General features: G+C 36.6%; 1 protein-coding gene across 1 annotated transcript in view; it reads right to left on the bottom strand.

The window, feature by feature from the left end:
* Positions 1–236: 236 nt before the first annotated feature.
* Positions 237–13,032, bottom strand: part of LOC128228775 (unhealthy ribosome biogenesis protein 2 homolog) — a 30,564-nt gene continuing 17,768 nt past the window's right edge. The window contains exons 16-28 of the mRNA XM_052940276.1: positions 10,546–10,686; positions 10,320–10,418; positions 8,797–8,908; positions 7,600–7,695; positions 7,235–7,375; positions 6,052–6,153; positions 5,757–5,840; positions 3,999–4,253; positions 2,539–3,162; positions 2,038–2,160; positions 1,476–1,596; positions 806–983; positions 237–324 (exon numbers count right to left, since the gene is read on the bottom strand). Coding sequence (XP_052796236.1) covers positions 883–983; positions 1,476–1,596; positions 2,038–2,160; positions 2,539–3,162; positions 3,999–4,253; positions 5,757–5,840; positions 6,052–6,153; positions 7,235–7,375; positions 7,600–7,695; positions 8,797–8,908; positions 10,320–10,418; positions 10,546–10,686 — 1,999 coding nt within the window. The 3' untranslated portion in view covers positions 237–324; positions 806–882. The remainder of the gene's footprint in view (positions 325–805; positions 984–1,475; positions 1,597–2,037; positions 2,161–2,538; positions 3,163–3,998; positions 4,254–5,756; positions 5,841–6,051; positions 6,154–7,234; positions 7,376–7,599; positions 7,696–8,796; positions 8,909–10,319; positions 10,419–10,545; positions 10,687–13,032) is intronic.

Raw genomic sequence — 13,032 nt, 5'->3', positions numbered from 1 at the left:
CTTTGATCTAATGACTTATTTTTTTTTTTACCCCTAGGGACCAATTCATAAAATATAAAACTGATGAGATTCCATCAAGGGTAACACACTGCCTGAGTTTGAACATTATCTGACCTATCCCTACAAAGATACTGTTCTGGAGAGTAAACAGAGTAACAAGGTTTAAAATGCTGCGGAAACGGACAGTAATAGGGAAGTTTTTATATGCTTTGTTTGCATCTTACCTTTCCATCTGATAAGCACAAGCTAGGAGACTGTCAATGACGTCCGGCTTTCCCGATACCTGGTCCTGGTCGGAGTGCTCCACAACAGACAGCAGCAGGCCTGGACAGATATTAAGGAATATGATCATCATGGACAACTACTCTACAATTTCTGCTTTTCAATAGCAAAGAAGGCATAACTTACAAGCTTAAGTTAATGTCTGCACTTCAATAAGACCTCTTATGTATGTATATAAGCCATTGCTATATTCAAACCCCATATTCAAACTGCTGTATTTTACTACTGAAAAGAAGAAGCATTATTAGCTAAACAAAGTGAAATGTTTCTGGTAAGTGCAGTGTTAGGGCACTAGATTCTCACCAATGGTTCGATTCCCAGCCTGAGTTTGGTTAGTGGTCACCAAGCCGGAAAAGTGGGTTTTCTCAGGGAACTACGGTTTCTCCTACAACACAAGGCCACACACTCGACAACATTGTGCAAACTAGAGTGACTTAGTTTAAGTTATCACAACTTTCTTCACTATCTTTGTAATATATATAATGTTTAAACTAAACAAAGTGAACAATAAATGCAAGAATACGTTTAGCACAGGCTATGAACGTTGGTACATTCTGGAAGACTGTTTCTGTGTGGTGCACGAGGAGGGCATTAAGCAGGTTACAGACTGCATGAAAGGCTGGCAGGTAGGTGCTGCCTTCTAGCGGGGTGAATACACAGCTGTGCATGGCCAACATCACTGTCTGGCTTGGCAGGAACTTCTGGTAACAGATATCATCATTACATTAGAAAAATCAGTCTGAATGAAAAAAATATTTAATGTACCAAGAAATCTCATCAAATCACACAGAAATCAGAAATGATTGTGAATGACTCCTTCCTGAGAGTATCTTCTTTTAAAACTTTTCTTACATTTGAACTTTTTTATTACAAGTATTACCCTTTCCTGTTTCTTAAACTGTTTCTTAAACTAAAAAAGAATATTGTATTTTTACAACAAAATAAAATTGATGTGGTCTGAAGGGAAATAAACCTAATATATTGGGTAATATCAGTAACTTCAAATAACGAGACTTTTTAATGAAACTGTTTGAAATTGGTTCAAATTCTAAATTAAATGCATATTTCTTTGTTGCATATTAATCAACAAATCCGCCTATTGGTATGTTGATGCAACAGAAATGTACAACATACAATAAATACTAATACCAGTCACTTAACAATTTTCCATCCCCTAGGGTGACTTGTATTACCTTGCCCAGAAGCAGCAATTGTTGCTGTGCCTGAAGAAGAGGCACTGTGATCTCCATGACAAACCGATCGGTCATCCCAGCCCTGCAGTCGCTCAACAATACACTGCCAGTTCAACATTAGCTGGAAAAAAAAACATGTAGCATTTTGCATATCAGTATGTCAAACTTAATTTGAAAATTCAAAAACTTTTCAGTTTAAAAGACCTTTTGATGGTCAATAGACAGATAAAACACAATTGGTATATATTAAAAACAACCATGCCCTAAGATGAAATAACAGTGAAATTATGGTTCTGGTCAAATCAGAGTTCTTCAAGTAAAGTAACCATCAGCACAATAAGATTCATTCGTTTCACAGGTTTAAAAAGATATGCTAAAGAGGAGATTTACTGTAAACAAAGTGATGAAGCCTATGTAGCATAAACATGTCCCCTCATCTTTTCATAGCCAGTAACAAAGCAAAGAATAATGCTAAAAGAAAATATGTGGCAAAGTGATTCACGAAACTACTTTGATATCATTTGTATTCAAATATTAATGACAAAAAACATGTTGTTCTCACATCTTTTGCCACTTTCCTAACCACTTTGGTCTGCTCTTGTGTAAACTCCAGCTTTAACAGACTTCTCCAGATGAACAGGGATGAACTCACTTTACCCCGATCTGACTGCAGAGTGCTTGGGTGCTGAAATTTATGCAAATATACCTGATCATAGGCAACATATGCACTATCAATGTCTCTCAATAACCACATTCAATTTGCATGTTCTTTCAGGAATAATATAGTTCTATATAGTATGAAAAGAACCATCCTTCAACCTTCAATGGAAGTATGTTAATAGTTTTATAATATTGCTTTGATGAGGAAATTTAATACCATGTCAGGTTTAAGCTGTCTGGGTACATCTTGGAAGTTGTCAATGCCGAGGCTAATCAAGATGGCAGCCATGCTGCAGCACAATATGGCCACTCTTTTATGTACTTATTTGAGTTTTACAGTTCCATGAAGTGTGGATAAAAACACAGATTTTTAATATTTTTTTGTTGTAAAGAAATTTAGTACCATGTCATGTTCCAGCTGTCTGAGCACATCTTGAAACTGGTCGATGTTGAGGGCAACCAGGATGGCAGCCATGACAGTTTGTGTCTGTTGCAGCACCAGAAGGTCGCCATTCTCCAGTAGATGACCCTTGTACACCAGTATCCTGAAGTCCAGTGGCTCAATGGCTTCACTGGTAGCCAGCTTGTCTGGTTCTGTACAGATACCTATATCTCTAGCTTCGCTCCCTGTAATGTCATCTTTACATTGTAAAATGGCCCTAACTTGGTTTATTATATCAGATGTGCCATTGTCTTTTGAGCTAGAGGTATCCATCTCATTTTCTTCTGAAACAGATGTATGTTTTCTCTTTCTACTTTTTCTAGAATCTCTCAAATGTCCAGTCCCATACTCAGTTGCATCTGTCTTCTTCAGGCTACTACTGTGTTCACTGCTATTCTCAATACATAATGGTGGTTGCTTGTCTGGTGTTTGTGTATTCAGGGCCTGCCTGACCACCTGTACCAAGTGTTGCCATAGTGCCAGTTTGGTTTCCATGGTGAGAACAGATGCATGGAGGGTGTGGTACCGGGCTGAGGTCTGCAGGAACCATAGGGCAGCCAGTCGGCCATGCACATTTCCATTCTCCTGTAATGATTGAAAATCTTTACAATCAAAGATTAAGCAAAGCATTTTTAATAATTTTACAATAGCATTATTTAAAAAATGTGTCACTATATGGTGGAAATTTGTGGCAAGTTAATTCAGATCCTTAAAAAAGTTCAAGAGATTATATTTACACCTCAACATCCATTCCTTAAATGAATGGCCTTTCAGCAATTGATTCATCATCCGATGAACACAACATCTTCGGATATGCTTGGATTGCACATAGATATACATGTGCATTGTAAATTGTGTACCTTGTTATTGTTTTGGCCAGGAAAAATCTTAAACAAACATGAAATGCATGATTGATGTCATTATCAGGGATATGAACACAGATGGGCTGGCTAAAGCTGAGGTGTCAACATTTCTTGTTTATGTTTTTTTTCCTTCTTTAAAAAAAGCCTCTAAAATGTGTTGTTGTTTTTTTCAATAGAAAACATGACCAAATAAACTCCTAACCCTAATGAACTCATCCCCCTAAACACATCTACATTGGACCACACTACATTGAACCGCACTACATTGAACCGCACTACATTGAACCGCACTACATTGGACCGCACTACATTGAACCGCACTACATTGAACCGCACTACATTGAACAGCACTACATTGGACCGCACTACATTGAACCGCACTACATTGAACCGCACTACATTGAACCGCACTACATTGAACCGCACTACATTGAACCGCACTACATTGGACCGGACAGACGGACAACTTGAGCTAAAACAATATGTCTCCAAAACAATATGTCTCCCCATTAATGGGGGAGATGTTATTCCCTAAATCATCTACATAGAGAAACTTACATGACTGTTATCAATAACTTTGTGGCACCACTTCAAGATGGCTGGCATAGTTTTGTACAGATTCTCTTTTATTTTAGTATCTTTATGTGCACAGGTGAGCACAGCAGTGCAAGATCGGACCAGCAGGGACTCGTGATGAGAGTATGTGCAATCTTTCACACTGGAGGCCAGTTTTAATACAGGTCTTGCCATTAACACGTACATCTCCTCACAGGCAGACTTCAGACTGTCATTCAGGTATGGACGATTCCACAGCTGCAACCAAATAAGAACACAAACATCAACATGATTTAAAATCCAATAAATGTTACCTAACATGTATCAGCAAATACAGGTACATTTTTGTGTGTAATATCCATGTTTAATTTCATTTTTAATCAAATTACTGGTAAAACTACTTTTCTTAAACTAAAAGTAGTTTCAGAGCAAGACAACATTGGCAACAGGAGTCAAATGACTTTTGTTTGGATTTGGTATTGGCTATGCATGGGTATTGGGTAAAATTGGAAATACACATAACTTTATCTTGTTGTTCAATAAGACTCAAAGATTGTCCAGAAGTAACAAGATATTTTCAACACTCTGCCAAAGGCATTACACTACAAACACTTAAAATATTTTCTAAACCCGGAAAGAAACCGGTCACCCTTTTTTGAAAGTGATTGTTGTGTATGGCAAGGCCACTATTTAAGCCCTCTGCATTTAAGTATTAATTTTAACACCTTGAACAATAATTAAAGTCGCTTGTCAACTCTGGTTTTGAACTAAACTACTATGATGGAAATTTTAGAACTTTTTACAACCTTTTTAACTTCGTAGTGCTCAAGTATGCTGACAAGTGTTATTTTTTCAGAAGATGCCAAACAATTTCAAGAAACATTACCGGTAAATGCATTTGAAAAATACTGTATGTATTGGAAACTTAATATTAACAAAAGCAAAACCAAGTAATGGTATTTGGAGCAAGAAAGCTAGGCCAGTCTGCATTTGAAATACAAAACGAAATAAAATCAACTTGTCAATAGTTATAAATACATGCAACTGCTACTCATACAGGCAAGAAATTTTTACTTACCAATCAACTTGCAATTTGAATTGTTTAATTCCACAGTTTAACTTAATTTAATGTACGGGTCTAAAATTTGGGAATTTGAGTCAATTGACAAAATACAAAATGACTTCCTAAGAAAAATAACAATTTCTAGAAAAAGCACCCCTTCGTACATTTTGTATGCTGAATTATAATAATAGAATATTGAAAGAAATTAGTGTCACCATCTTTAACTGAACAATCTGGAATTCGTTATGGAGATATCATTAACAATTACCCATATTTTAAGTGGCTACTACATGTTCAATGTTTCTTAAATGAATGATGACTTCAATATATTTGGAGAAATCAGTCACCAGCAAACTGGGCGAAAAATAAACATGCTTTGCGTTGAGTTCAGTCAATGGATATGCCTTTTTTCTAAAGAAAGTGTTGTGAAATTCCGTTGTTCTTGTCATGTGCTGCGAATTGGAATAGGTCGTCATGATAACATAAACTGGGATTTTAGGTTTTGTCCCTTATTTAAATTTATGAGGGGAGATAACTTTGCATCAAAGTGCCCAAGGGTAACAATTATTTCAAGATGCACAGCTTCAAATTATCACAGTCAATTCCTTCAAGTAGCTCTGCTCCAGACAAAATATGATCCAAGAAAAAGAAGAAGATAAAATAAAAGAGTAATGTCAACACAATTATTCTTAACCCACCCTTGAAATCTCCTGCAGCAGGAAAAAAGTCAATGTCAGGGCCCCTGGCTTTCCTGTTTTTCCCGTTTTAACTTCTACGACCAACTGAAACACACGTATGTGGTTATATAACCATGCATGTTAAAGTTTTGAGTTGATAACAGCTTAAGCTTTCAGAAAATAAACTGAAATAAACTATCAAGCATAAACTGTTTTAAGTTATTTCTTCAATATAGAATGTATCAGCATAGAACCATTGTAATATACTGTGGAACCATATTTATACATGACACTACTCTGGGTGTGCGTATATTACCTGTGTGAGATGGGGTGTCAACTTCTCCAGCACTGTGTAGTCTCCAACCAGGGCCTGACATGACACCTCTGCCAGCAGCATGTATTGCAACATGTCCGGCTTCTGTATTGTAAACCAAGCATGATTGATACTGTGTTATAGAATCCAAGAAAACAAGTCACTGAGTAACCCTTGCAATACAATAGTTACCTACCGGTTTAAATGCCAGTTGAAAATAATATAAAAAACCCAAGCATAAATAGTATTTTACTGTTTTAGTTGCAATAAAAACTGAAACAACTGTTTGGTATTTTTCATTAATCTCTTAAATTACCTTGTTCACATTTTTAAGAAGCAATTTTAATTCTTTTTCACAGGGGACATGATATTTTCTATAGTATTGTCATCATTTGTTTGGTATTTTGATTATTTACAAGTTACCATAGCAACCATATTTGTCCAAAAATATTAAAATTATATAATCTGCATTATTATTATTTGTCCTGATACTAAATTTCGTGAACCTTTGCTTTTCTACTCAGTGAGGTCATTTCATTATGTTCGTTGCCATGGCAATAACATCTTTTTGTCCAACACAAAATACATTTCATGAACATGCATTATTTTATTGTTACTTTCTATATAAATTTTAAGTTTCATAAAACAATCTTGCATACTTACTGAGATATTGACATATTTATCAGGAGAATAGAGAGACACATACATATATACCACAATTAAGGTAAGTAGAAAAAATAATGGCATAAATAATCTCCTTTTTGCCCTTTATCCTCATATTGTACCGGGTAGCTTTAATATGTTCTCAATGATGCCAGTTATGTGGTATTTTACTGTTTTCATTTTTTTGGTAAAACACAAAAATTAAATGATATGTATAATCTCCTAATGGTCCTATAATCAAAGGTTCTTAAACCTAGCTTGCATACTTCTTGAGATATTTCAACATACTGTTTTCCAGACAGACAGCAAAACTTGTGAACATTTTTATTATGACAATTTACAATGATCTACAACAGCTGAATAAATAATTAAAATTGTATAACAGTTTTTTTCTAAGATAAAACAATTTTGCAAAATATGATGCAGCAGACGCTGACTTCACCAAGGATTTAAGTTTAACAATCTCACTACTACTTCAGAGACGAACAGACAAGTTAAGAAGCAGTAATACCGGTAATCTCACCTGTGCAGTGTTGTTGACGAGTTCCAGCATCCAGGTGAGGAAGGTTGGCACATGCAGTAGCTGGAAGATTGGGAGCCGGCCACAGCTCGACAACATCCTGGTACCCAGCTCAAGGTACAGCTTGCACACGCTTTCCTCACCCTGAATACATACATAAACAGATGGTCAAATAACCTTAAGCAATAATGTAAGTACCGGTATGCCCAAAACTAGTAAACAATTTGATTTGAGTCCATTTAGAAATTTTAAAGAGGTTTATCACCATTACACATATAGTTAATATGTACACAATTGTATACCAATATATTTAAATGTATATTGTCATCAGTAATATATTCATTAATACACAGCTATATGAATGTTACCTTGCTAACAGCAATGGAGAGCCCAGCCAGGACACCAATCAGCACCCTCAACTGGTCACATGGCCACAGCTCAACCAATGGAAAATGATACAGTATCTGCAAATTGAATAAAACTTTCACATGCATATCATATGTAAAATAAATTGTTTAATGTAAGCTTTAAAGATAAACAAGAGCGGTCGTAAGACAGCGCGCTCGACTACACCGCTTTGACTTAGAAATGAATACAATAACGATGTAATATTACCAAGTTTGGTCTCTTTATGTCAAACCTAACTAAAATTATTCAATACATAAGGTGACTTTGATGCTGCCCTCCCACCAGCCCGCCCGAACGATGACGCAAATCATTCAAATAACTTGATTTCTCATTATGAAAATTTGGTTAAGAATATAAAAATATGCCTTTCAAAAGAAATAAAAAAATAAAAAAAAATAAAAAAATCAAGAGCCATAATTTGTATTTACCCGGTAGGGTTAAAATGGAGTTATTATGTTTCTTGTTGTAAGATGGTAGTAAATAATTTTGAATTTTATTAAGTGCATTTAATGAACGGTATAGAAGTTTTTTTATTAAAATCCCAACTTGCCCTTAACTTTTACTTGCCTAAAACTTTAACCTAAGTCAATCAGGGGCCATAACTTGTATTAAGGATATGGAGTTCGGTAACCTCATTGGGTGATGGTCCTGAACAATTGTGTGAAGTATTAAGTCAATTGAATGAAGAGTATAGAAGTTATTAATTAATATCCCAACCTGCCCTAAAACTTTAACCTAAGTTCCATAGTCAATCAGGGGCCATAATTTGTATAAAAGATAATATGGAGTTATCTAACCTCATTATGTGTTGGCTTTGAACAACTGTGTGAAGTATCAAGCCAATTGAATGAATGGTATTGGACTTACAAGTGAAAATCCCAACTTGCTCTAAAACTTTAACCAGACGCCGACGCTGGGGCGAGTAGTATCGCCCACCTAATCTTCGAACAGTCGAGCTAATAATGACAAAGATTTCAAACTAATTTCATTTGTTGTTGATACCAGTAGATTTTTTTTTATAACAATACATTTGTATCTCAAAATCACATTGGAACATTACAACTCGAAGAGCAAAGATACAAGAAGCATAACTTGTCTTGATCATTATGAGATGTTTTGTAGCTATTACACCCCTTACTATATCCCCACTGTGGTACCTGTCCAATGTTGATCCAAGGTGTCCAGTCCATGTCAGGTAGAGACTGACCGGTGTCTGACATCAGCTGCTGTAGGTGGCCTGCAGACTCCTGGAGCCGCAACAGGCTCTCACTGGGTGATAATGATATGGAGTCATTTGTATATTACACAGAATTGTCTATCATGATAATATCAGATAAGTGAAAAACTATTTGAAGTTGTCAAGTCCTATAACATACAATATACCACTACAATTAATCTCTGTTGAGTTTTAAAAAAGACTAAGAGAGCCGTACTGAATTATGCCCTATTATTCAGGGTCCATTTTCATAAAGCAACGTAGTTTTAGCTTATATTAATATAATAAGTAGTAAGTTGTCTTTTTTCAAAGCCTAATTCATTGAAAACCAGCAATGATTGTACAATAAAATCGGTAAGATGCAAGAAAATAGACTAAATGATGAAATAATAGGAGCAATTATTATGAAAAGTTGAGGGTTTTTTAAAAGTTTTCAAAAATAAGAATGAGACAAAATAGAAAATAATATGAAAGGGTAAATACACCTTTTTTGATGTCAATATTAACTGCTGAGGGCAGCAAAATGGTTTGCAGTCTGAGTGAAAAGCATACTTTAAAAGTTAACATACTTTGACCCTACTTTGCTCAAAACCGAGTGGAAATGAGAAGAAATATAATACAGAATTACCGGTAGTTTAACTTAACCCGAAAAAGAAGAACTCATGTTACATCATTTGCTGATGTGGTCAAAATGATTTCATGATGTGTAAAATTCAAAAACAAATACCACTCATATCATCTTTTTGTGTGATTTCAAAAAACATCTGGATTAAGTTGGTATACACAAACAAACGTTATTTTATCTTTGTGATTCAACCTTGGGATGACTTTTTTTGTTCAAATTTAAACAAATCATTTTTTGAATTTTGGAAAAATCTTGCTCCACCTTGAAGTTAAACATTTGTTTGGCAGGTTGATGGGCTGGTGTTTTTATATGAAGTGTTGGATGTATTTGTTGTCCTATGAGGAAAATATATTGGAAGTTTTGTTTGTGATAAAAGGCTCTTTAAAAGAGAATGGTAGAAAGTGTGCCATCTGTATGTCAGTTAAGTATTTGGCCAGGGTATGCATATATGTTAAACACATCAAAAAAAGACATTTCATGCTAAAGTTAAGATATTTTTCTCATTACTGAGGTTTTATATGACAATATTAGGACCTACCAGGCAGCCACTGAAGGTGTATATTATGAACTGAGGCGTAAGCCAAGGTTTTTTCACTGCCACAGGCTAAATTAGACATCAGTGGTCCATTAGATACTTTTGGACATGTCCAGACTAGCCAAAAATATATTTTTATGGACGGCTGACGTTATAAAACTTTAATTTAAGAAAAACAGTCATAAACGGACTAATCTGCTCTATTCATGTAAGGTATAATATAACATAATATATATCTATCAACAATTATACATCCATTGGTTAAAAAATGCTGAAGCTTTGACCAATTTCAACAGCATCATACTTATTCATGTCCCTGTGCCAAGGTGTCTCTTGGTCACCGATGACTGTCAGCAGTTCGCTCAAACTGGTCAGTACACCACCCAGCTTTGCTCTCTTATGTCTGAAACATGGATACATGTGTAGGCGAGATGTTATCGTTTTGCTGCCAACAGCAACTCGTAACCATTTACTTATTTGCTTAAACTCACCATGCATTACTATTACACATCTTTTCCTGCACAACTTACTTTTTCGGACTGCTGTGTGTCAATGTGCCAGTTCCATGCTTCCAGAGTTGGGTGACTATCTCTGTAAGCAGTTCTCCTGTCTCAAAGAACACGCCTGAATCCAGGACAGCCTGGGTTACACTTTTAGGTGTTTTATAATTGCTACAAAAAATAAAAATAAGTTTTTGATTAATAGTCTTAAACTGGAAATGAGACAATACAATTTTGGAATCTTTTGTACTCGTTTAGGTGCATGTGTATTCATTGATCTTGAAGAAGAATGCAGCAGGGCATGTAAGAATATTCCATGAAGCGTGCTAGCCCTTCTTGGTAATATGCACACGTTTCCGAAAGAAACAGCAAAAAAAGTGACCCCGACATGATTTGAACAAGCAAACTTCTGATCTGGAGTCATTGCCCTGCTGTATTCTTGCAGCATAAATGCAAGAAAAAATTTGATTAATAACAAGAGATGTTTGTCAAACATTATGCCCCCCCCCTGAGCGCCATGTTGTCAGGATTATATGGACAATTGAATGAAATATGCATGGACCGAAATGACAGCTGATTTGTTGCTGTTTTAAGATTATGATCATTAAAGTGTGAGGATAAAGTGTGATATGACCGTCATGACCTTTGACTCTATGAACTCAAAATCCAGAGTCATCAGCTGGTCACCAGAAACCTAAATGTCAAGTTTGAGGGCCATGGGTGCAGGCATTGTCAAGTTATCACAAGACAAGTTTTTTTCGTTCCAGGTCACTGTGACCTTGACCTTTGACCCGATGACCCCTTAAATCATAAGGGGTCATCTACAAGTCAGATGCAACTCCAAGTCAAGTTTGAAGGCCATGGGTTCAGGCATTGTTGAGTTATCACTCGGACAACCTTTTATCATTCCAGGTCACTGTGACCTTGACCTTTGACCCGATGACCCCTTAAATCATAAGGGGTCATCTACAAGTCAGATGCAACTCCAAATCAAGTTTGAAGGCCATGGGTTCAGGCATTGTTGAGTTATCACTCGGACAACCTTTTATCATTCAAGATCACTGTGACCTTGACCTTTGGCTCTATGAATCCTAAAATCAATAAGGGTGATCTACTGGTCAGGCTTAACACCCATGTCAAGTTTAATGATCATATGTTCAGGCATTGTTGAGATATCAGTGGGGGAAGATTTGTTAACTTTTTTCCGTTAAAAGGTTACTGTGACATTGACCTTGGTCTGATGACCCCCAAAGTCGATAGGGTCATTTACTGGGCAGGCCCAACCTTCATGTCAAGTTTGATGACCATAGGTCCAAGAATTGTCGAGTTTGCTTTCAAGGTCACTGTGACCTTGACCTTTGACCCCTAAAATCAATAAGGGTCATCTACTGGTCAGGCCCAACCTCCATGTCAAGTTTGAGGGCCATGGGTGCAGGCATTGTTGAGTTATCACTTGGACAACCTTTTATCATTCAAGGTCACTGTGACCTTGACCTTTGGCCCAATGACCCCTAAAATTAATATGGACAATCTTCTGGCCAGGCTCAACCTTCAAATCAAGTTTGAGGGCCATGGGTGCAGGCATTGTTGAGTTATCATTCGAACAACCTTTTACCATTCAAGGTCACTGTGACCTTGACCTTTGGCCCAATGACCCCCAAAAACAATAGGGGTCATCTACTTGTCAGGCCCAACCTCCAAGTCAACTTTGAGGGCCATGGGTGCAGGCATTGTTGAGTTATCACTCGAACAACCTTTTACCATTCAAGGTCACTGTGATCTTGACCTTTGACCCATTGAGCCCAAAAAACAATAGGGGTCATCTACTGGTCAGGTCCAACCTCCAAGTCAAGTTTGAGGGCCATGGGTGCAGGCATTGTCATGTTATCACTCAGACAACCTTTTACCATTCAAGGTCGCTGTGACCTTGACCTTTGGCCTGATGACCCCCAAAAACAATAGTGGTCATCTACTGGTCAGGCCCAACCTCCATGTCAAGTTTGAGGGCCATGAGTGCAGGCATTGTTGAGTTATCACTCGGACAAGCTTTAAAATTATTTTACCATTAAAGGTCACTGTGACCTTGACCATTGACCCGATGACCCCCAAAATCAATAGGGGTCATCTACTGGTCAGGCCCAACCTTCATGTGAAGTTTGATGACCATACGTCCAGGAATTGTTGAGTTATCACTCGGACAAGCTTTGGTCTACCGACGGACCGACCGACCGACATACCGACATGCCTGTGCAAAGCAATATACCCCTCTTCTTCGAAGGGGGGCATAATTACATTTTAAATAATTATTCATTACAATTAAAATTATCTTCTGCAATTGAGGATTTTTTTAAAAGAAATGTAACAAACAAGATACGTTTGTATAAAAGAATAGCTGATTTTTGTAATGTTGTATATCATTTGTTAAATGACATCGCGCTAATCCAATCGGAGCGCAATATTGAACTAAATAATGACGTCATAACTCTTAGTGTGTTACACAATCTAAACTTTAAGTTT

The sequence above is a fragment of the Mya arenaria genome, chromosome 3 (genome assembly GCF_026914265.1).
Source record: "Mya arenaria isolate MELC-2E11 chromosome 3, ASM2691426v1".
Classification (NCBI taxonomy): Eukaryota; Metazoa; Mollusca; class Bivalvia; order Myida; family Myidae; genus Mya; species Mya arenaria.
The sequence above is the reverse complement of the archived record's forward strand: the minus strand, read 5'-3'. Positions and strand labels throughout refer to the sequence as shown.